Source organism: Fusarium solani (genome assembly GCF_023522795.1).
Source record: "Fusarium solani strain SB1 chromosome Unknown bctg00000009, whole genome shotgun sequence".
In the NCBI taxonomy this organism is placed as follows: domain Eukaryota; kingdom Fungi; phylum Ascomycota; class Sordariomycetes; order Hypocreales; family Nectriaceae; genus Fusarium; species Fusarium solani.
In genome coordinates this window covers 961565-984793 of record NW_027072144.1, presented here as the reverse complement: position 1 = coordinate 984793, position 23229 = coordinate 961565, and the positions used below count along the sequence as shown (strand labels likewise).

Below are 23229 nucleotides of genomic sequence, written 5' to 3'. Positions count from 1 at the left end.
CGATTACCACCTTGAGTGCACGATTGAGCGAGTGACATGTTTCGAGACTCTAGTGTAATGCCATGTTTGAGATGTGGTTGCACATTCTTAGGTTTCTTCAATTGTGTTACTTGGCCAGTCTTTTTAGACCGATTTTCCTCCTCCCATTGCGCCTTATACTTGATCAGTAGGAGTTCGATAGAGGTTTTCAACCGTAGAGCACTGCGGATCATGTAGAGTTGTGACAGCCAACGCGTGTCGTTATCGATAATTAGCTTGAGTGGTTTCTTCGATCGGAGTTTAAGGGTGGTGGCGCGATTAATTTCGTCCTGTTAGATATACCGAATTAGTATGAGACGAATACGATTTAGTAAAACCGCTTACCCTCTAGACCTCCGTAAATAAGTAAATCAGCCGATAGCTAATACGCACATCAACTACGATATTGTGTAACTTGCCAACTAGTCCTTTTTTGCGCCATTGAGCGTATTCAGTATTAGATAACGCTTCTACGCCTGATAATTGCTGCTCGAACGCGTCGGCGTTTTTGCTAAATAAGAGCGCCTTGGCTGACAAGTTAATTGTGTGGCTAATACAGCGTCCTTGGCGTAGTCGGCTATCGAACCCAAGTTCAGCACCAATGGCCTGCATTGCAGTATCGTTGTTTTCAGTATTGTCGAGCGTGAAATAGCCAATATTCTCTGGACCCACGCCAAGAGTGTGTAGGACGTCGAGAACCTCCCCACCGATCGTTGAGCCGAAGTGACGATGAGCCTGTGGAACCCCAATCATGATTTTGCACGGCCGATTCTTCTCACCTCTGAAAAAACAAGCAATGCCGTAGAGGGCAAGCTTATTTCGAGACGTCCAGCCATCAAATGAGATGTGAATCAATCGCTCCAGGGGAGTTCCTCAGCACCTCGATAACCTTCTGCTTGTGGTGGTTATACTCTTGAATGACCTTATATCGGACAGTCCTGACACTCAAGTTGGCGCGCTGGATCGAAACGGAGGGATTCAAATAGTCGAAGATTTCTTGGAGGATGGGGTTCTCGGCGAAGGGAAAGGACTGGTTGCTACTGACGATTAAATCGAATAGCATACGCTAAAAGTGTTGCTTACCGAAGCGTGACATGAAGCTATTCGCGATATTCTGTTCCGTAGGCTTGTTGACGTCCAGTTTCAAAACAAAGGCAATAGTCGGCTGGCTCGATTTCAGTGCGCCTTCGGATTTCAGCTGTGCTGTGCTCTTTTCTCTCCCTCTGGTGCTGGTGTTTTGTGCTCACGCCATAGATGATTTGCCGCGTTCTAGGGACCTGAAGAGGTAAAACTCGCGATAATGGGACGATTTCCGAGGATGCAGTCCTTGCAAGCCCATTTGCGTAAGCCATCACGTTGAATATCATAGCCAAAGTCCCACAGCGAAGAGCTAGTATCACGAGCGCGTTCTTACCAAGTCCAGCCTCTGAAATGGCGAAAAAGACGGCCTTCGAGGTGCTGCTGTTGGCCTAGTTGGGCTGACTGGTTGGTTGACATTGTCCAATTTTTTTTATTGTTTTTATTTTATTATTATTTTTTTTTTCGCAAAAACAATAGGAAGCAGGGCATCTTGGAAAACGCGCTCAATAGGGGCAGTTTCCCGTATCACGTTAAGATTAGCGGTGGAGGTGATCGACCTTGGCTAACTTCTAGGTACCGCGATTTAATAGGCAATTGTATACAAAGATAAGTACTATCGACCGTACAGGGTCAGGGAATATCCCACCATACCTAAATCCACCTAAATTTACTCCATTACATCCACTCTCAGGCCCGAATGTAGTGGATTATTACGGAACTGAGCGCCGGCAAAGTGGATTTAATAGAGATGGGCCACTTATTTGTGGTCCACGTGGATATGCAGTGTAGTTGGTCCGACCCTTGGGGATGGAGATAGCGGTGGATGAGCTGAAACTTCGATAGGGGCATGAACTTGAGGATAGAGTGAAGGGCGCCTTGCTTCCCCAGCTTTGGGGTACTCCAGTGGCTTTCAAACCTTCTTACCTTGTGAATTCCTACGTAAATCAGCATGCCGAACCATATGTATACATCTGCAACAGTGATTCCTTGCCCCCAGCTCCAAATCCTTGACTTTGGCTTCAGCTCGTCATTCCAGCTGTCGCTTACGCCCTTTGCGATCAAACTAGCAACCCAGCTATTGCTGTAGTGAATCCATTTCTCAACGAGCCAAATAGGTAGGAAAAGCTGGAATAGCTGCAGCGGCGTATGGGGCAGTTGGTTGATGTGAAGGTCGCGAGCTTCTATGTGGAAAGGCTCGAAGCTGTGGCCGCGGGCCGTATCGGTCGAAAAAACCGGCGCCCGGGTGGGTTCATTGGGCCCCACTGGATAGCTGTGCTTTTCCTTGATAAAGCTCTTATCATCGAAGGCAATCAGTGCCTGCGCCTCTTCAGGAATTGATTGGGAAGTCATTGTTTTCTTCAAAATGATTTGTATGGTGTTTTGCTCGCAAAGGCTTCATAGGGAGTAGTTTTATTGGGGTTGCCTCACGTGATGACCACACTGCACAATAGACTTCCCGGCTCGGAAGGTTCACTGAGGGGCTTTCTTCCCTCCTGCAACTGCCTCACGGGGAGTCAATTGCTCGCCTCGGCAGGTGTCTCGTCATCTCTCACGCAGTCAAGACTCGACTTTCACCCGCCCCACCTTCCCTCTGTATATAGCACTACTACAATATACAGACACTTGCCTCCCTACGAGGGAGCGCGGACGGGCCCTCTCTGACGCTGCGGTCTAACACGCTTACGCATAAGACCGCAGTGACAGGTGACCCGTTGCGGCCAAACTACACACACTCTGTCCCTCTTGACTGCGTGAGGTCACCAATAAAAGGGGAACTTTGGGTACCCCGCTTGTACTCTCGTCATCGCAGGGGTCATGTGGGGCTCGTGACTTGGTGGAGGTTTTTAGCAGCCGAAGAGATAAGTTGAATAGGAAATCCCAAGCATAGTCCAGCCACATCAGGCGACTATTGAAGCTAAAATTGCCGAGCTCACCCGACAGTCCGTGCTCTGACTCGTGTCTAGCTTAATCTAGAGAAACCCTCCTCGGTGGCTAAGATGAGCTTGGCGCCACGGCTCCTTAGTGATTAAAACGGCCAAGGCGCGGAACGCATGGACCTGGAGTCCTCCCAAGCAGCCGTTGTCTCGAAAGCGGAGCCGCCATTGTGATCCAGGCTGGCGGGGATAGCAAGGTGCCGGCGTGCCGACGTACGTCTACACCTATTTTGGTAAACATACATGGTCGAGACTCGAGGGCCTTAGCGTGGTGCGCCAACCCTAATATCGGCGTAGCGTTGCAGGCGTGTCACCTTGTGCCTCAGCAACAGTACCATACATATCCCGACCCGGAAGCCGCTGCCGACGAAAGGCAAGACGGCACTGAGAGGGTGAGCACGCGTCGTTTGATGCAGGCTTGGGAACGCACCTGGGATCCGGAAAATGGGATTCCCCTCTTCAGTCATCTTCACGACATGTTCGACACACGGCTCTTTTCGACAAGGATGCGAACCATTCAACTCAACTCAATATATTGAAATGGATTGACGTCAACCGTCAACCAACTCACCCAACGTCAGGTTTGCTGATCCAAATATATTGAATCATTTGATTAAATCTGCCGAGAAGTAGAACTAATTAGAAATTGGACCAGCAAACCTGATGTTGGTTGAGTTGGGATAACGGTTGACGTCAGTCCATTTCAACATGTTGATATACGTTGAGTGGTTCGCATCCTTGACGGGCTCGTTATCCGGATCACCCTCCTGTCCTACAGATAAGCCAATTTCAGGAATGGACAACTGGGAGGCTTCTCTCGACCTTCAATGGTCACGCAAACGAAAACGAGCACATGAGCCTTGGATCGCATCTGCGCTGGCCAGCCATGATAGTTACATTGCACCCTGCAACAGTGAGGAGTTCTTGGCAGACGTGAATTGGGAGTTGATAAAAGTTGCAAGACGACGTTGATAGCAAACGGGGAGCACCAGAACTGGGAAGATAGTTAATAGCATGTAAACGAGCATCCATCATGAATCAGAGGAGCTTCTTAGGCTTGAGGCTATCATAGAAGCATCCTAACACTTATGCCTGGCATTTATGCCTTGCGTCGGCGAGTCGCCGACAATTAACGTGTGACCCGGGAAGTCCGTGCACCCCCCATCTCCGCACATCGTGATGCCCTTACGGTCGGAAGAAGTGGTCAGTAACAGTCATTGATTTCTCGGCCAATATAACTTCAAATTATTAATTAAATAGCAAATTAACTAAAGAAAGCATTATCGACAGTCTAGCTCTTTTTGCGCCTTTTTCTCGCCGGTTTGCGTGTGTCAGTTGCCTTCCTTTTTTTAACCTGATTTTCAGCCTCATCACGAGCATCTATTATTTTATGGATCTGAGGGAACGCCTTATTGGGGTCAAATTGGACGGGTTTTCTTCCTGAAGGCTTCTCAGCCGCTGCTTTCGCCTTCAGGAGAGCGACTTCTTGCCTCAGATAGATAATTTCATAATTATCACGATCTGCGCAGTCTTGTGCCTTTTTAAGGACCCTCCTTATGCCTCGAGTCGACTCATTTTCGCCCAGATTAAGCTGTTCAACTTGTCGTTCAATATCGCGGCCGCAATGAGGCGTATTCCACAGCCCGGGGGCATCGTCGATCTGGTTCTTTGGTGTTGAGGGCCCCGCCTTTTGTGCTTTGGAGACCTTTAGTTTCTTGACGCCGGCAAGAGCCTTCGTCACGTCAAGAGGATATATTCCAGAAGCCCGAAAACCAGCTCGGATATTCTTCTCGGTTATAGCTTTCATTGAAGCCCTTTTATAAGCTGATACGAAGAGTTGTTTTTGGTGTGGCGATGTGATACTATAGATGGCCCACCCACGAGTCTCCTCATGATAAAAGACCTTCAACGGTCCAAAAACCGCAACGTCAAGCGGCTGCGTAAGGTGTGAAGAGTGTGACGGGAGCCAACTGAGCCAGACCTTGTTCTTCCAAGCTGTCTTCATAAGGTCTCCTGTTATATGCGTCTTATGTTAATCAAGGACCAAGATACGCCACTGGGCTGGCTTTTTTGGCTTTGTCTCAGGAAGAAAGACGAGTTCGAACCACTTGAGGAAGATATCTGCAGTTGACCAGCCGGAAGGGCTACAGTCATACTTCCAGTCCGGAATCTCCTTAGGAAACCACTGTCCTTGAAGGTTATGACCCGTAAAGATAACGCACGGCGTCAGGCGGCGACCATCAGCGCTCCCACACTCGAGAATCGTGATCCAAGCAGTTGAATCGCTCTCCATGGCTTCCGCCGCTGTCGTCAATGATGTTCCGGCTACTTTCCTGGCTTGGGTTTCCCCTTCTTTGACACCAGTCTCGTCGACATTATATAGACGATCCTCCTCGATGTCACAGTCGTCAAAAAGGTCGCCAAGGCCGCGCCAATGCTCCCTAAGTCCTTCTTCTGTGACAGCCTTCTTGCGAGCGGCATCAATAAGTCGAGATGGCTTCATTTTGACCTCCTCGTGGCGAGTAAAAAAGCGGTTAACCCAATGCTTGCCGACGGGTTTATCATCGCCGCCCTCCTTCGCTATCGCTGAGGCAAAAGCTCGTATCTCAGACTTATTGGCAGGCATATGAAAAGCCTCTCTTTGAAGTATCCGTTTGGCGATATCCTTCTCTTGCAAAGGACTCAACTTTTGAGTCTTTTCCTTGGCGGTGTGAATGTCGGTGGCTCCTTCGATCCGGTCTTTCAATGTCGAGGGCCCCAGACCGTGCTTGCGCGCCGAGCCGCGAATTCCGATGCTTTTCGCATCCTCGATAGCCATAGAAAGATTTACCTCTTTATCAGTGCTTTGAGAAGTCATATTAAAAATTTGGTATTGATTGAAGCAAAATTGCGCCCGTGAGAGCTATATTACATGATGTTGTGGTGATGCAATTGAGACATTCACGTGTGCGGAGATGTACGGTCGCACATTACCACATGGGTGACAAAACCATGTACGAAAATGACTGGAGCTATTTCGCACATAGGCTTTAGGCGTTTGTATATAGGGCTACAGTATTGATACGATAGCGCACTGTTTTGAATGTAGCAGAGCTGATGCCATACCAAGCGGTGCTGATGCCATTCCATCGGTGCTGATGCCATTCCATCGGCGCCGAAGCTCCGATAATGCCGGTTCAGAGGGGGCCGGATATTGCAGCTGGAAGCCTTGGAAGGAGGTATGAACTCCGACCTCTATCACGACCTCGACCCCCTGGTCTGCGTCTCGCACAATGCCGAGGCCTCGTAAGGACTTGGAGCGCGTCAAGGACTTGATCCTCGAGCAGCGGCGAGAAGGACTATCCATTGACACTATATGTGCCCATCTCCGCGACGATGGGCACGTACTCGACGTCAGAGCCCTGAAAAGGAGGTTAGCGGAATGGGGTGCCCAGGAGTACTCCCCCCTTCACTCAAAGATTGATACCAACACCTTCGTCGAGCTGATCAAAGGCTACTTCTACGGATACGGATATAGCGACACTTCCATCGTCCGTGATCTCAAGCGACGCGGCATCGAGATCTCCGAGCGGACTATACAGGAGTATCGTCTGAAGCATGGCATGAAGCGGCGCTTCCGAGATCTGGCTGAACGACAGGAGGCTATTCAAAAAGCAAGAGAGTTCCTCTTCCAAGACGACCGTCAGTCTTCAAGCATCAGAGGATTTGGCAGGGGGTATCTATACCATTACGTACGTCCGCATCCGTGCCGGCGTCCTTGTCGGCCAGAATACCTTATATCGCGAGTACCAAACGAACCCAGAGTGGAAGAAGCGGGCCGAACAAAGACGCCTTGCTGATTGGAAGCACCGGAAGAACTTCCAGGTTCCTGGGCCTAACTTTATGTGGTCTCTCGATGGGTACGAGAAGTTCAAGAACTTCGGCTTCTCTATCTACGCCTGTATCGACACGTACTCGAGAGCCATCATCTGGATATATGTCGGCAGGGGGAACATGACTGCGCTGAGTTCACTCAAACAGTTTCTACGGACTGTGTCGTACTCAGGGGTCCGCCCCCTTTTCACCCGCTCGGATCATGGTATCGAGACTCCTCTTTGGGCCGGAGCCCAGGCGATTCTCGCCGACCTTGATCAGACAGAGCTTCGGTATACCACCGAGGATAACGACCAACGAGTCCACAGGCAGGGAGCGAGACTGAGCTCCTGTCATATCTGGGGCCCAAGCACATCTAACCAACGGATCGAGTCTTGGTGGGAAAAGCTGCTCAAAGGTGTCAGTCAGCGCTGGATCGCGTTCTCACACGAGCTGATTGATAGCGGCCTCTTCCAACCAAACCGTCTTGCTCACCAGATCACAGTGTATGCTCTCTATAGACCCATGATCCGTCAAGAGGTTGCGGACTTCACGGAGATGTGGAACGGCCATCGCATCCGGCCACAGAAGAATAGGGAGCATCTCGTCGCCGGGATCCCGATGGATCTGTATAATATAAGCGAAGTGGAGAACTGGGCAGTCCATCTAGGGCCTGCGGCTCGAGATGAGCTTGCCCAGATGATGACCGCTGTCGATTCTATCGATATAGACGATCTTCTTGACCCAATAACAACGGACTGGTGTGATCAGCAGCTCCGGGATCTTCAGTTCGATGGTCAGCTAGATGGGGAGCTTGATCATAAGCGGTCACACCTCGCGATCTACTTACGGCTTAGAGACAAGATTCGGGTTCATCTCGACTGCGGGGCAAGTCCGGTGCTGAGCATCCCAGAGAGTCCAGTTGGAGGGCAAGAGAGATTCGTACGTAAAGAAGTACTCCATCGCACTCAAAAGCTAGCTGACAATGCTTTAGCTTCAGCTCCTCGAGCAGAACTACCTTGAGCCTATTAACAATAGCCTCTCCGGAACTGAGCTACCCGGCGATATTATCAATAGTGTGGACGAGCTGATGGGGGACCTGGGTCACCTTGAGCTAGAGTAACTACTATTTCCTCGTCTGTTTACGAGGATGCCGACTACTTGGCCTCCTCGTATCAACTCCTCGGGTTCCAGCAGCGGGACCATGGGCATTGAAGGCAGGGCCAGCCGAGAGCTCCTTATCCTCTGCCTCTACCGAGAGTGCTGAGCTTATAGAGTCTCGAGCCCGTTTCTGACCCGTGCGGGTCTCGTCCACGTCGCTAGTAATAACCTCGATCTGGTCTTCTGCGCTAGCTCTCGAAGGAGGTAGAACTGGGCTCAGAGAGGGGCTCAAGGAGGGCGAGTTGAACTCGCTCCCTATCAATAAGGCTGGCTGTACCTTCACCTCGGTCTTGACTAACTCTTTCTTGATTCCCTTCTCCTTTTTGAACGGCTTTACGGCTGACCTCGGCGTCTTGATATGACGAGGGGCCGGGACTTGTGGTCGAGGAGGCGATGGCTCATAGAAAACAAGGAAAAGGAGACATCTGCCCTCTGTTTTACTGAAACGAAAAGAGCAATCCTCGCCGAAAAGCTCTGCGGCTGTCTGTCTCTCCCAGTCGAGGTCACTCAGCTCCGTGATACCCTCTTTAATATGGGCGTTCTGAACGAGTCTCTTGTCGAATTGAAGAACAGAAGAGAGGGCAGGCTTGTCCTTGAACTGAGGGAAGAAGATGCTGTCGAACCAGAAGTGGACAGGTAGAGATGGTTCCTCGTCGACGAAGGGGCGCAAAGCGACCTTCAGCAGCTCTCTAGCCAAAGACCACTGGGGCTCCTCGTCTTCGTCTAGTATTTCCCATGGGTCAGGCTTCGCAAGGAAGACAGTGAGACGCATCGAGATCTTCCGTCTGCTCTTGTTTTGGCTCTGTTTAGCCACAGCCTCACTGAGTTGCGACGAGCTCGCCCTTATGCCCCTCGCGATCCGACTCTGGGTAAGTTTGGCATCTCGATACACGGCTGAGGGCCGCGATGCTGCGAGGATACGGCCAGGGCCGTCTCCAGAGCCGGTGAAGATCGTCTGTGAGGGCGTGGAACGATCAGAGGCTGTTAGGTCGATAGACTGTATAGCGGAGGAGGTGGAGGCTGTCTCAACGTCTCGAAACGGGACTGGCGAGCTGTCGAGGATGGGGATGCTCGTGGGCCAACGTGTTGAAACAAAAAGGGTTAGGACCTAGGAGCCTGTTGGGTCTTATATTTCAACACAACGTCTGCCGCAATATGGACAAAGATTAGACCCTGGGTAGCTATCGCGGATGAAATCGTGGCTCCGTTGGTACGATTTAGGGGCCACGGTCTTCGGAACATCGGGACACGTCTGCGATAGGACGTGATCAGGCATATCTACGTACAAGACAAGGTCAGTCACACAATCTCATGATGGATAGACCCGAGCTTACTTTGGGAATGGATGGGGATGGCCCATGACTGCTACGAGGTGGCGATGGGCTGGGTATTGATGCTGGTGTGTATGTGTGAGTGAGTGAGTGAGTGAAAAAATTGTGACGCGTCACCAGGAATTATCACGACATATTCCCTAGTGGAGATGCCATCGAAATGGAGAGATACCTTCCAGATAGTGTGAAGTACTGTAGTCTTGCAAGGGTCCACAAAATTACTAAGTATTTTAACATGGTTGAGGCTTCCCAAAAGGGTTTTGTCACCCATGTGGTAATATGCAACCGTAACATCGCGCGTGCACGGGCCAGATTTTGTGTATTGCGTCGCAATGTTCGCAGCAATCACTGTAGTAGGGGTGCTTCAAAGTTCTCCAAGAAATGAATATTCTGGTGCTCTGGAGAGCTTGCTACAGAATATCGAAGGCAATCTAGATGACATAAGCCTATTTCCGCTTTATAATTATTTCCATAAACGCGCAATGATGCTCTTTATCGATTGGCGTTGTGTTATACTAGCCCAAATCGTGAAGGTGGCAAGGGTGACGGGGATTGTGAAAGCGAAATAGAGAGCAAATTTGTCTGGCTCATCCCAGCCGAGCGAGGGAATGGAGAATAAGGCCGCGAAGAACGTGGCCGGCAAAAATGCCATTGTTAGGACGGCGATTGTCTTCATAGAAGATCCGTCCCGTCGAGCTGCTTCCGCGAGGGCTTTACCCGCGGTGGCCAGTTCAATGTTGACTTCGGCATCTTCGTGGGATAAGAGAGCGAACAGCTATGCTTCGGTTATTACTCCAACACAAGACCGTGTGGATATGAAACAACTCGACTCACCACGGAGGATTGGCTGCGAATCCGTAGCTCGAGGTACCGGACTTGCTCTCTTGCGTTCGATGACTGCTGCCGAAGAATGTCTATGGCAGATAGGATGCTATAGTTGCTGACTCTTTCTGCGTCTTGCATCTCACCAGACAGCCTCTCCAGATGGGTCCATACCGACTCGATGATGTTTAAATGTTTAGTGGTATTGCCGACGGTGTTCAGGGCCGACCCAAGTTTGGCTGTAAGGCCTGTGATGTCGACTCTTCCTCTGTCGGAGTGGCCAGGACCCCGGGATCCATGACCCGTTTTTGATTCGACGTCTCGGATGGTGCGAAGGCCTGTGATGTCGACTCTTCCTCTGTCGGAGTGGCCAGGACCCCGGGATCCATGACCCGTTTTTGATTCGACGTCTCGGATGGTGCAAAGGCTCTTCATGAGCCGGTGCTGACGCCATGTAAGGGCGTCCACAGAAAGTACGAATGGGAGATACAGAGTAGAGTGAGAGTCGTCCTTGAATAATTCAAAATTCTTCTTCAACCCGGCGAGTCGGTCGGAAGGCAAGAGGATAATGCATTTGGTCGCAAATCCCGATTGCTCCTGGCGAGTAGTCCAAATGGTGGAGGCAAAAGTCGTTCCGAGACAGTATGTTGCGACACCGTTGCCCGTCATCCGACCCGAGTGGTAATAACCGTGTGCTCTAATCTGAATCAAACGCTCAATCCAGGGATCCAATCCAATTTCTTCCAAGATATCTCGGAAGACACGCTCGTTTATGAAGATCGAGTTGCGGTCGTCGTCCGTTGGCACGCAGACGAGCTTCAAATTGCGGACGTTCCCTCGTAAACGGCTTTCTTCGATCAAATCTTCCCGAAAGAAAGTACGGAGAGCAGCCTGAGGGTGTTCAGTCTGCGTGCACCTGAAACGTGGTGTCGGTGAGATACGGATGGCAGTGAAACTGTCGCGGATCGGAGCGCGGAATCGGAGGGAAATCGGGAGGGGAATCGGCGGGGGATTAGCAAGTTTTTGAATCCCATCCATCACGAAATGCTAACATCAGTGTCTGTGGAGTAGGACTCAAATGTGCGTTGCTCGTGTGCTGGCGCGAAATGCTGCTGGGACTGGGGGAGATCCGAAGGCCTTCGACGAGTTGTTAAGGCCGAAAGATGGACCAGTAGGTTAAGGGTGAGATGCTCAAGTGGAGGTTTGATTGATTGAGGGTCACATGCTGAACGGCCATCAAATTGACGGCCTTTTAGGCAACTGATCTCTTAACGCATAAATTTAGCGCAGCCACTGTCTTGCACCTGAAATCTCGTTAACTTCATGACTATTCCTCTTCTGTGATAGCTTTTCCCCGCCTCCCGATGAAGTCATCGTGACGCTAACGCTCAAGCCGTAGCCTCGGCGCTTTCAGACGTTAATTCCTTATTGTATGTGAATCTCGCGGAAAGACGAAGACTCGGCCGTATCAATGTCTCAGGTGCCGTCAAGCCGGCCGCGAAGGTCTCGGACGACTACCGCCAGGGCGTCACAGCTGCGTTCTTCAGTCCTGTTTAAACTGGTAACGCTGAGTATTAAGTCTACACTCAAATTTAGTGTTAAGCTTATAATCCGATTCCTCTATTACACCTCCGAGGCCCTCTTCATGCTATATTTCACCCGGTGCAACCATATTAGACCACTATAACGAGCGCTCATAACGTGAAGCTATCGTCGAAGCCGGTGTTGCTGCTAGAGGCGGCAGTTGTGAAGTTGCAGCTACCGGAATATCCTTTTTCCGGCTGCCTCAGCGGCTTCAACAGCTTCAACATCAATATTATCGTTACCGTTCGACTCGTCGAGGTTACGAATAGCCTCAAGGCCGGTGGTCGGGTTCATCATCGTTGCAATGTGCCTGCGAGTGGCACCCCTATATGCCATGAAAACAACCCCGAGACTCCTCACAGATGCCCCGGACGACATCTGTCTCGGGACTCATCTGAAGGACAAGACCTTGGGTTATTCAATGCAAAGAAGCGAGGCACTGTCGCTAGTGATGCTATCCAAACCGCAACACCAATCTCTTCGTCACCGAGCGCTCCGGATTCTGCAACCTCGGCACACACCTCACAACCCCTCATCCTCGCACCACTCGGTACGGTTAGAGCTCCAGACAATGGGGGCGACGTGCCCCTGAGCGTGATTCCCTCACGCTGCAGCAGCATTTCTGGGACGCACGACGCGTTTCCCGAAAGACAACTCTCGCTAGGAACGCCTTAAGTCCATGGCCTTGAAACGAACTGCTGCGGAACCAGCGATGCCGAGGCCAAAGCATTTGAGGGCACATCTGGATCATCACCAGGAACGGGAAATGCCTTGAGGAGCCAGTATTGAGAAGGGACACTGATGGAGATGGAGTATTTGTCTTGGAGGGATTCCCGTAGCGCCTTGAGGGTGGCAATGTAGAGTACACCATCGAAACCTTCCCCTGCAACTGAGTGATGTTGGCTGCCTGCGAAGAATGTTTTAGCGGCACGCCAAAAAAATTTACAGATGATATAAGTCGTGTGCATGTGGAATGAGATAGAGCGGGGACTTGGAGGCTGTTGAGTTACATACCTTGGGGTTCGCCCAGTCGAAATGGATTCCGTCGATACTAGTAGTTTCGACGAAGTCAACAAGGTTCGAAACAAACTTGTCACGCTTTTCAGGCCGCATAGCGTCTCGAAGAATGTCGTTGGTGCGCTGGTTGAGAGTCTTGTTGGCAAAGTAACCGAGCCTCCAAACGATACAATCTTCTTCACGCCCTTGAGCGACATGAATCCCTCCCACTCGCCATATTTGTCGTCGACGTAAACCGACAGGTTTTTGTCAATGGAACCGAACGCCTAGTGCATGTGGGTGTAGTTGCGAGTGCTGGACGACGCGACATTCATGTTCAGACACGGCCGCCTCCAGTGTGAAGAGTCGTAATAGCCAACGCGATGATAACGGGTTGTCAAGTTGTTAGTGCCGCTTTTAATCTCCGTACCGCAGTTCGAGATACAGCCAGCCTTGCCTGGCGTCCAAGTACCCAAGTTGCCTGTAGAGCTGTCCGCCGGGGTGCAGAACTCGGGACTGTTGCCACACTGACCCCAGACATTGCAGCAAGCATTGAGCGGGCAAGGGTTCAGCTTGGCCAGGTCGGAGATGCTCTCAACATTGGCACCAAGGGCAAGCCCGGGCTTTTGGGGTCCGCAAACGGCGTTGTTGACGGGAAGCGGTTGAGGCGGCTTGCCAGAACTCAGGCATATTTTAACGTCTGTGGCTAAGTCATCGCAACCTCTCCAACCCTAAGTCTCGACGTTGAAGTTGTTGATGTCATCAGCTGTCAAACCCCAAGACTGGCCGATGCTTCAGCATGAGTCTCCGTCTTGCACTATGTATGTTTTGCAAGTGCCATTCTCATCAGGGTGAACAGATACAGCCATGGACTTGAGGCTCTTGGCTGAAGGTACGTTCTCTGCATTGCTTGGCGCGGTGATGGCTGCGAAGAGCCACCCGGCTCCCCAAACATGAGGCCAGGAAGTCAACAACCGCATTTTGGAGAAGGCATAAATTGGTGGTGCTCATAGAAGCCTCAACACGGTCGCCCTGTGGCTATTGCAATGGCTATGCTCAACTCGTTAATTGTCGAGCGACCAACAACTCGGATCTCGGCGGAATCTTGGGCCCAATTTCTAAAAATTTTCCAGGCGACCAGGGATCCCGAGTGGCCTGGCAGAGGAGATAATTACTTCTCATGGGCTAGTTAAAGACGATATCACCAACAGGTTGCATGGAAGGATCAGAATGGGGCCGATGTGGATGTTTCAAGTCACTTCGACAGAGCCAACAGCAAAATATTTCTAAATTTTATAGTACCAATGCACAATGCCAATCTGAAGCGGTCAGCTCTCGCAGGTAATAATTGATTAAGGAATTTTCATCCAATCCCTGCCTTGGTTTTGCTCTGTGTCGTCTTGCACAGTCGAAGGCTATCTAGAGTCGATAAATAATGGCCGATGACGAGGTGAGAATCCTCCCAACAAAGGCTTTAAGTATGACATTGAGAGTGAATAGAACAATCGCAGCAGTGAGCTGATGGCGAGTTGCAGTCATTATTCTAGGCTAGCTGCGGCGGTGCTGAGAGGCCTGATCTTCCTCCTCGCCGTCCAACAGCCCTCGCTCGCCTCGCACCTGCGTAAGAAGTACGAACACTCCGGCCGCAAGCTCGTCGAGGACGGCAATGCGTTCTTCGCCCTGTCCGACATCCTCAGCGGCATGCTGCGAGACCCCAGCCTGGCGAGGGCATATATCGTGATCGACGCACTCGACGAGTGCGAGACTGGCCTGCAGCAGCTTTTGAAGCTCGTCGTTGAGAATACGTCTGCTTGCCGTGTCAAGTGGATCGTTTCCAGCCGCAATAAGCGGGATATTGAGCAACAGCTAAAGCCCAGCGACTCGCAAACGGGACTGAGCCTCGAGCTAAAAGCTAACGCACAGCATTGTGTCGCATGCCGTCGGCGTGTATATTGACGATAGGGTGTCCCAACTCGAGTCACTACAGAACGATAGCTCACTTCAAGATCAAGTGCGACGCACCCTACGCCAAAAGGCTGGCGACACGTTCCTTTGGGCGGCCCTCGTTGTCCAGGAGCTCAAAATTGTTGAAAGCTTGGGATGGTTTAGACGTGCTTGAGGAGATGCCGATGGGCTTGGAAGAGCTGTATGCTCGAATGATGAAGCAGATTCAGCAGCTGAAGAGGAGAGATCTAGAATTTTGTCGGCTCGTGCTTTCGGCGGCTACCCTTGCATATCGTCCACTTCACATTCTTGAGCTAGGCGTGGTATCCGGATCGCCGGGAGAGAAATCAGGCAAGTCCGAAAGAATTCAGACAATTATAAGGATGTGCGGGTCATTCCTTACCATGCGAGACGACCAAGTTTACATTGTTCACCAGTCGGCCAAGGACTACTTGAGTGGCAAGGGAGCCCCAATCTCGCCGTCTGATCACGCAGAGGCCGATCGAAAAAAAAATTCCTAACATCGCTGGAGGCAACCACCATAGTCTTCCCGTCTGGTCGCGCACAGGACCATCGCAGCGTAGTCCTGAGGTCAGTACAAGCCATATCAAAAACTCTCAAGCGGGACATCTACAGCCTGCGCGATCCCGGATTCTCCATCGACAACCTCAAGATACCAAACCCAGATCCACTAGCGTCCGTACGGTACTCTTGCGTCTATTGGATCGACCATCTTGGCGACGCATCGAGACGCACCGCATCGAGATGACCTGGTTGATGGCGGTCTAGTCCACAAATTTCTTAAAGGCCACCTTCCTTACTGGATTGAGGCCTTGGGTCTGTGCAGGGCGACATCTGACGCAGTATTCGCGGTAGCAAGGCTGGAAAGGCTCCTAAACGTGAGTCTCGCACTTTAACAATATTAAACAAACATTCTCTAATATACTACAGACTGTTTCCAGCGAGTCTGGCCTGCTCTCCCTAACGCTTGATGCGCATCGGTTTCTCCTCCACAACGGATGGGTAATTAAGAATGCACCGCTTCATCTCTTTACTCCAACTCGTAGTTTGACGCGCGAACTATTCAATCATGCTTAGGTTATTGTCGACGAGGTTTGCCGACAGAGCTAAGTACAACAAATCTTGTTAATTTTCCACGGTTGGTCCTGCCTTCGGCCAATATAGAATGAGAGGACTGTCCCTTCACATACTTGGTTCTTCCACATGCATGGTCCTTCCACATGCTTGGTCTTTCACATGCATGGTCCTTCCATATGCTTGGTCTTTCACATGCTTGGTCTTTCCATATGCATGGTCTTTCCATATGCATGGTCTCCTCGCATGCATAGTCCTCTCACATGCATGGTCTTTGTAAATGTGTGCTACCCCCATTATGTTTGATGAATAAGAAGCCCGAGTCCTGATCATGAACTCTAAAAACAAGCTAGACCTACGTCAAGTTATAAAGTGTTTCGGCAGATATGTGGAAGCAGTGGTACGGCAAACGGCTTTCCGGCTGTAAACACCTCATACTCAAATGGATCAAATGCGGGTTGAAGCTCGCCAGGGTGATGGTCTCGAAATTAACAGCGAGCCCTCATCTCCAATCACAGTCCTTGGTGTGGCGAAAATTGAGGTTTGGACTAAGCAGCACAATCAGGACCGATATCCCCCAGATCAAAGGTGACCCGGCAGGTAATGACCATCTCTAAGACCTCAGAGCATCAATCTTCACATGTTACAAAGTTTGGGAAAGTAAATTCTTGCGTAGGAGGCACTTCGCTCACCGTGACGTACGGTTGTTTGAGCCAAAAGTATGGCAGCAGGTGTTCCTGACGTAATCTATTAAAAACAAAAAGAGAATAACTATTTACGCATGTGATTGTCTTTTACCAAGTTATAGCCTATATTAAAGCTGCGCGCTGATCACAAGTACGAAATCAAAATATTGTCCTCCTCCCTCGGTGATCTCCTGTTCTAGTCACTTTAAAACGGTTGCCTCGGACGATAGGACCATGCAAAACCATTCAGTTCTACCAAGCATCGACCATCTGGTACGATATGCCTGGTTTGCATACGCGGACAACGATGGCGCAGATTTCCGAAATCTCGCAAGAGACTTACAGGGGACACCCATTTCCGCTCGACAGGTCCAAAGTACTAGATTTACTCGTACCCACGTCTACTTGGGTATCCGTAACACCAACACTTTGGTCCTGGCATTCCGAGGAACCGATCTTCCGATGAACTTAGACGACGCTCAAAGAATAGACCGATTCCTCGGTCTGTGCCGTAACGCCTTCATAGACATCAGCTACAGCTTCATACCACTTGACTGGCTTGGTCTTCCAACAGCCCTTGTACACGAAGGCTTCTTGCTCGCCTTTAATGACCTAGCCGCTAGCATGATGACGAGAATTACTGCCCTACTATCGGGAAACGAACCCGGAAGGATCGAGGTCTGTGGCCATAGCCTCGGCGGAGCGTTAGCAACACTATGTGCCTTATGGTGCAGGGTGCAATGGCCAAATGCGGATATAACCTGCGTCACACTTGGCTCGCCTAGAGTTGGAAACCAAAGCTTCGCCAACGAGTTTAACGGACGCAATATCGAATGCTATCGACTTGTCGTTGGGTCAGATCCCGTTGCAAACCTCCCAAACAAAACCATACAAAAGTTTCCCTTGCGATATTCTACCACTTCGGTCTTCGGAGTCGCATTCAGGGGAGGTGGCGCCGACCATACATGGGCACATGTAGGTCAGCAAATAGACCTACCTGGCATTACCCCAGACAGTTGGCTGCAGTCGGGTTTGCGGACAATTACATTTGCAGCTGCAGACCATTACCCCACACGCTACACTGGAGCGGTACAAAGGGAGGTAGAGCGTATGGAGGAGCAACGCCGACGCGAAGAGGAGCAACGCCGACGCGAAGAGGAGCAACGCCGACGCGAAGAGGAGCAACGCCGACGCGAAGAGGAGCAACGCCGACGCGAAGAGGAGCTACACCAACGCGAAGAAGAGCTACGCCGACGTGAAGAGGAGCAACGCCGACGTGAAGAGGAGCAACGCCAACGCGAGGAGTTGCAACGCCGACGCGAAGAGGACCACGACGCGAAGAGGACCGCGCCAAACCGACAGTGAACAAGGCGAGATCGTGGACTTGTTCAATTGTGAGGCCGGCTTCATGCCGTGGTCCGAATGGCTGGAGTTCGAGAACCTGCGAAGCCGCCGTCGAGTTCTCAACATCCTTTGAGATCTGGGTTATGCCAAGAAACAAGAACATGCGGGTTCTAGTCTCGGCGACTTCAGCACCCGCAGCAGGAAGCACATTGGTAACAGGCTCGATGTCTTTCGGTACATGAACTGTATATTGCATTCCGCACTTATTAGTTAACAAACTCGTCGAACTAGTGAATCTAAGCCGTTATGCCATAAACTGGCATTTCCTTTATGATAGTGACTGGGTTCCACTTGATAAGAGGTATAGTTCAATTGCTTAGTGGTTGCGGTTGAAGCACTTAATTGACGGTTCAAGACTAAGAGCAAGGCTCAGGATGAGAAGTCTGAGAGAATCCTACTTCATCTATATACTTCAGTTCAAGGAACAATGCTTGCCGATCGAAAGATAGCTGGCTAGATAAAGTTGGGCGATTCGAGGTCATCGAACAAGACTCGAGGTGCAAGGCTCCAGAAAGTTTTCTTAGCTGAACCCAAAATCGCATGTATGGGACCGTGTATTTCATTGGCTGCGCTGAAGGTTCAACAGTGAACTCTTGCCATTTTCGCAAAGATGAAGTAGAACAATCCCTCGTGTACGGCAGCTGCCTCGTGTACACAGCTGTTGTACGCCGCTATCTCGTATATGTAATTTCCTAGTGTACACAGCTGCCTCGTATATTGATGCTAATGGACGAACCGCTGTCTCTATAGCGAGACAGAACGGACATGAAAGAATCGTCCGAGTTCTCCTCGACGCACAATCGGCACAGCGCCGTGAAAGCGTGTCAGTTGGACAGAAGCTTTTGGGGGACGACTGTCACTCTCTGCTGCCCTGATCTTCCTGGGTTTTATCTTTGGCGCCGGCATGCTCGATAAATAACATCAAACTTATACACCTGAGAATTCGGGGGCCCGCTTCTGTTTATTTCGTTTGGGATGATCGACGTTCCAATGGAGAATATTAATTCTACTCAAGTATTACCCCCCTGGCTACCACTTAGGCGAGTGTTCCATTAACACTATCAACTAGACCAACAGGCTCTATATCACTATCCATACGGGGCTTGTCGTCGGGACTTCAAAAGCCTTCCTGGCTTCTGCAACCATTTGGAAAGTGAGTCTAGTGGATTCATCCGATTCAAAGCAAGTCCAGAGAAACATCGGTGACTTTGTCCGGGGCAATCGCCTTGCCACCTTGGAAGGGGGTGAAAATAGAAATGGCTGCATGGTGATTTTTTTTTTTTTACCCTGGGACGGTTGGAGGTAACGCATAGCTTAAGTGGACTAGAAGAAAAGATTATTAGTTTCCTAATGCTGGTGGTTGTCCCTATTACCACTATGACGGCTGTACTGCAATACCTTAACTCGATATTTGCTGTGGAGATTTAAGGCCACTAGCTTCTTGATCATTTGATATTTCCCAAACACTAAAGGCAAGCTAGCTCGGCTGATCTTCGTGCATAGTCTAGAGATCCTAAATCTCAGATACAAAATATACATCGCTATTATCAAATCGGGGATACGGAGGTATTGACTACTAGGGAGAACCATCGCAGAATGTACTGACCAACCATAACTGACATATATCAATCTATCCACTCCTTCACAATTATTGACGTCTAAACAAGCTGATGTCTCCAGCCCGAGGCCTCAATACCATGGTATAAATGATAGCCCAAGAGCAGACTTGATATCCTCCGCCACCAATACGCTAGGATCTTGCCCGACTTTTGAGCTTTGTACAATAATGGACCTGTAGGCTCGCGACGGACCGCCGTGGATATGTTTCACTGAACCGCCGGTGAACCTCGGGCCAAGCGAGCATCCCTCCTTCCTTCAACTTTATGAGGAGGTCGTCCTCTAAAGAGGTATAATGAGCTCTCGTAACTGAAGCTCGCTTGGCTTACCCATCGTCCGTATCGAAGGTGAATCAGCCCAACTCCGAACGGCACGGCTAGCATGCTCGTGCTTTGTACAAGGAGTCCAGCTAAACTGCAACTGAAAAGTCGTGTTGCCGTTCTCGGTTATGCGTTTCAGTGAGACATTCTCGAGCGGCCATTCCTCAAACTTAGCGAGAACCGCCCCGAGTTCGGTTTCGGTGGATGTTGTCTGCGATGATGCTGGGCTAGGGATGCCGCTTGCCTTGCAACGTTTCTCCCCTTTGGTTGACTGGGCGGTAGATCACAAAGATGCTCTGCCCCGGCGAGAGCGCTCAGCCCTTGTAGCTTCATGGCGCATCAAACTGGTAGAGGGTCTTGAGACCTTACGGCGCTTGCGTGGGCATTGTTCATCCTCGTCTGATATTTCGCCATCTTGGCCCCTTTTGTCTGCCGCGAGAGAGGGATGGTAGTCCTCGTCACGCAACAAATTCGGATGATCAATATCCTCTTCGCTTCCTTGGGATGCACTGTCTGCGTCGCTATCACCGTCATTATCGTATGGTATCAACCTATGTGCGGCTTTACGACGGGGACAGTGGCGTGTTACTAGTCCCAGAGACGGAGAAGAGGTCATCCGGGTTCCTGGTGACGATCCAGATGTGCCCTCAAATGCTTTGGCCTCGGCATCGCTGGTTCCGCAGCAGTTCGTTTCAAGGCCATGGCCTTGAGGCGTTCCTAGCGAGAGTTGTCTTTCGGGAAACGCGTCGCGCGTCCTAGAAATGCTGCTGCAGCGTGAGGGAATCACGCTCAGGAGCACGTCGCCCCCATTATCCGGAGCTTCAACCGTCTCGAGTGGTGCGAGAATGAGGGGTTGTGAGGTGCGTGCCGAGGTTGCAGAATCCGGAGCGCTCGGTGACGAAGAGATTGGTGTTGCGGTTTGGATAGCATCACTAGCGACAGTGCCTCGCTTCTTTGCATTGAATAACCCAAGGTCTTGTCCTTCAGATGAGTCCCGAGACAGATGTCGTCCGGGGCGTCTGTGAGGAGTCTCGGGGCTGTTTTCATGGAATATAGGGGCAGTGTGTCCAACAACCAAGTAAAGCAAAAATCGGACCCCTTACTTGACTTGGTTGACAGTACCCCCTTGCTTGACTTGGTTTACTCGACGAGAGTGCCATCCTTTACTTGGTTGGTTGATATTACTCGACTATTTACAGTATTGAGCACTTGCAGCTTCCTCTCCTACAATAACCCTTGTAAATAGAAGATGGCTCCACATGTCAAGCATATGTACACATGAACACTGTGTACTCGCTTGTCTATGACTGACAGCGTGCATATCGATGTACTTGCTGGATGACGTATCAGTGGCAGTACATATGACTCACACTGTCAACCTGTCTCCACTTCCCCGGATTCGCGCCCCAGACTTCCAGGCAGCAGCGGTACTTCTGAGTACCTCATTTGCTCAGCCAGAAATTGCTTACGCACCCAAAAGAAGGCCTAATTCTGACAAAACATCTGCTTATGAGGTAAAGCCATGTACTCAGATGACCCCACCCTAGACTTTACAAAGAGCATGTTGTTTTGGAGCGGTAGGTGCAAGTGCTCAATACTGTACCATCTATATTCGTTTTCCTCTTTCTGCTCCTGGTGGTAGATCTACGCCAACATGCCGCTTCGAAGCAGGTGCTTCTGGCATTCGATCGCTGCTACTGTGTCCGAACTGAGCCGGTTCCGTTCATCCGTGATGACCGTCTTTGTCTGTGAGAAAACACGCTCACACTCAGCGCTCATTGCTGGACAACTGAACAAGTCAAACGCCATCTTGGACAGGATAGGGTAGTCAGATGCATGGCGAACCCACCACTCCAGAGGATCCTCAACATCCAGATCAGCCTTATTAGTCCTCGCCATAAACTCATCCAGCTCAGACGTCAGTTTTGCTCGCTTCTTTCCTCGTGTAGCTGACATCGCAGTGACAGCAAGCCTCTGACGACGCTTACGAGCTTGCTGGAGTGGATCAAGAGTCACACTGTTGTCAGCAATAGCCTCCTCCTCCAGCTCCTCCAGCTCCTCCTCCTGTCGTGCTCCGTCCATTAGGTCCACTTCCGCAGCTGCTGCCTCGTATTGTGCAAAAACCTCCTGCACCACTCTCTTTGCCCCGCCGATCCATTGCTTATTGTGACTCCATTCAAGCTCGAAATAGGTAAACTTGTTGGCCGGATGCAGGGCAACTGCACACCGGTGTGCAGGAGTGGCATCTGTGAGGCCAAAATATTCCTCAAGCTTGATACGAGCAGCATCAATAGCATGGGAATAGTATGTTGACACCACGTCAGGGTGATCATCTGCGAACTTCCCAGCCTCCTGGAGCTTCTTGAAGAGCACATCCAGCGACTCGAGAGTCTCGTGAAGTGAGCCATGTGATCCTTCCGAGCCAGCTTTGTTAGCTCGGCCCTCCATGCGTTTTGCTAGATCCTTGAAAGGCTTGAGGATATTGAGGAAGTGGTCGAGATCGGCCCAATCCTGCGGAGTCAGGATATCTTGTGAGATATCATATCCTTCGGCGCCGACGTGGCGATAGTTGAGAAAGAATAGATCAATGGCGTGGCGGAGTTTCAGAGCTCTTTCAATCATGGAATATACAGAGTTCCAGCTGATACCACCATCGACCAGGACCCTGGTGTAGAGGTGTTCGATACTGCCTTCGTCGTAAGCCCGCAGGATGTACTGTTTCAGCCGCTCCCGTCGCTGGTCGCTTCTGTTGATCCACACGCAGAAGTTGTGGAGCTTGCCAATACAGTTTTGCTTCCTCCATATCTCAAACCGCTCGTCATCAGATGCAGCGCCGAGCTGTTTCTCCAGCTTGCTAACGCCCTGCCCAAAGAGTAGAGCTTTGACGATGAGGTTCAGCATATGCCCGACGCACCGAAGGCGATTTTCGCGTCGGATTGTAGGGTACTGTTCTGCTAGCTCCTGAATGCATACGTCGTTGCTTGTAGCGTTGTCCATCATGAAGAAGCCAATGATTGGCGATACGTCGTAAAAGTCGATGACGGTCGACAACACTTTGGCAATGTTCTCACCGGAATGAGGACCCTTTAGAGGTGGGAGGTCTAGAAGAGCTGTTTGTAACTTGTGGCGCTCATCCAGGAAGTGAGCGACAACGGCAAGATAGTTTGTCCCTTCTTTAGATGTCCATGCATCCATCGAGATATGGACCTTGCTTTTGGCGGAATGGAGCTTTGCCCTTAGCCAAACGCGTCTCCCACCATCGCCAACCCACTTCTCTTTGACCCAACTGCTAAGAGTAAACGGGCTTCTGGGAAGGATCTTGTTAATATCCTCCAGATAATTGATAAAAATCTCATTCGTGCGCTGATGAGTCGCTTGACGAAAT

At 50.6% G+C, this 23229-nt stretch overlaps 8 protein-coding genes across 8 annotated transcripts; 3 read left to right on the top strand and 5 right to left on the bottom strand.

The window, feature by feature from the left end:
• Window positions 1-4323: 4323 nt before the first annotated feature.
• On the bottom strand, window positions 4324-5889 carry MRS44_013373 (uncharacterized protein; the record flags this gene model as incomplete). The annotated part of the gene is made up of 2 exons (XM_065616849.1): window positions 4324-4968; window positions 5077-5889. 2 exons carry the CDS (start codon window positions 5887-5889, stop codon window positions 4324-4326), a joined length of 1458 nt encoding a protein of 485 aa, XP_065472921.1.
• A 415-nt stretch (window positions 5890-6304) lies between these two features.
• MRS44_013372 (uncharacterized protein) lies at window positions 6305-8007 on the top strand (the record flags this gene model as incomplete). The annotated part of the gene is made up of 3 exons (XM_065616848.1): window positions 6305-6763; window positions 6819-7826; window positions 7879-8007. 3 exons carry the CDS (start codon window positions 6305-6307, stop codon window positions 8005-8007), a joined length of 1596 nt encoding a protein of 531 aa, XP_065472920.1.
• Window positions 8008-8010: 3 nt separating this feature from the next.
• On the bottom strand, window positions 8011-11236 carry MRS44_013371 (uncharacterized protein; the record flags this gene model as incomplete). The annotated part of the gene is made up of 3 exons (XM_065616847.1): window positions 8011-9026; window positions 9893-10151; window positions 10211-11236. 3 exons carry the CDS (start codon window positions 11234-11236, stop codon window positions 8011-8013), a joined length of 2301 nt encoding a protein of 766 aa, XP_065472919.1.
• Window positions 11237-11674: 438 nt separating this feature from the next.
• Window positions 11675-12079, bottom strand: MRS44_013370 (uncharacterized protein; the record flags this gene model as incomplete). The annotated part of the gene is made up of 2 exons (XM_065616846.1): window positions 11675-11756; window positions 11961-12079. The coding sequence occupies 2 exons, from the start codon at window positions 12077-12079 to the stop codon at window positions 11675-11677; spliced, it is 201 nt and encodes a 66-aa protein (XP_065472918.1).
• A 374-nt stretch (window positions 12080-12453) lies between these two features.
• Window positions 12454-13758, bottom strand: MRS44_013369 (uncharacterized protein; the record flags this gene model as incomplete). Its single annotated transcript, XM_065616845.1, has 5 exons — window positions 12454-12689; window positions 12793-12984; window positions 13209-13509; window positions 13554-13595; window positions 13642-13758. The coding sequence occupies 5 exons, from the start codon at window positions 13756-13758 to the stop codon at window positions 12454-12456; spliced, it is 888 nt and encodes a 295-aa protein (XP_065472917.1).
• A 455-nt stretch (window positions 13759-14213) lies between these two features.
• MRS44_013368 (uncharacterized protein) lies at window positions 14214-15243 on the top strand (the record flags this gene model as incomplete). Its single annotated transcript, XM_065616844.1, has 3 exons — window positions 14214-14228; window positions 14279-14717; window positions 14774-15243. The coding sequence occupies 3 exons, from the start codon at window positions 14214-14216 to the stop codon at window positions 15241-15243; spliced, it is 924 nt and encodes a 307-aa protein (XP_065472916.1).
• Window positions 15244-16737: 1494 nt separating this feature from the next.
• Window positions 16738-17868, top strand: MRS44_013367 (uncharacterized protein; the record flags this gene model as incomplete). Its single annotated transcript, XM_065616843.1, has 1 exon — window positions 16738-17868. One exon carries the CDS (start codon window positions 16738-16740, stop codon window positions 17866-17868), a length of 1131 nt encoding a protein of 376 aa, XP_065472915.1.
• Window positions 17869-20127: 2259 nt separating this feature from the next.
• MRS44_013366 (uncharacterized protein) lies at window positions 20128-23039 on the bottom strand (the record flags this gene model as incomplete). The annotated part of the gene is made up of 2 exons (XM_065616842.1): window positions 20128-20881; window positions 21493-23039. 2 exons carry the CDS (start codon window positions 23037-23039, stop codon window positions 20128-20130), a joined length of 2301 nt encoding a protein of 766 aa, XP_065472914.1.
• Window positions 23040-23229: the final 190 nt, after the last annotated feature.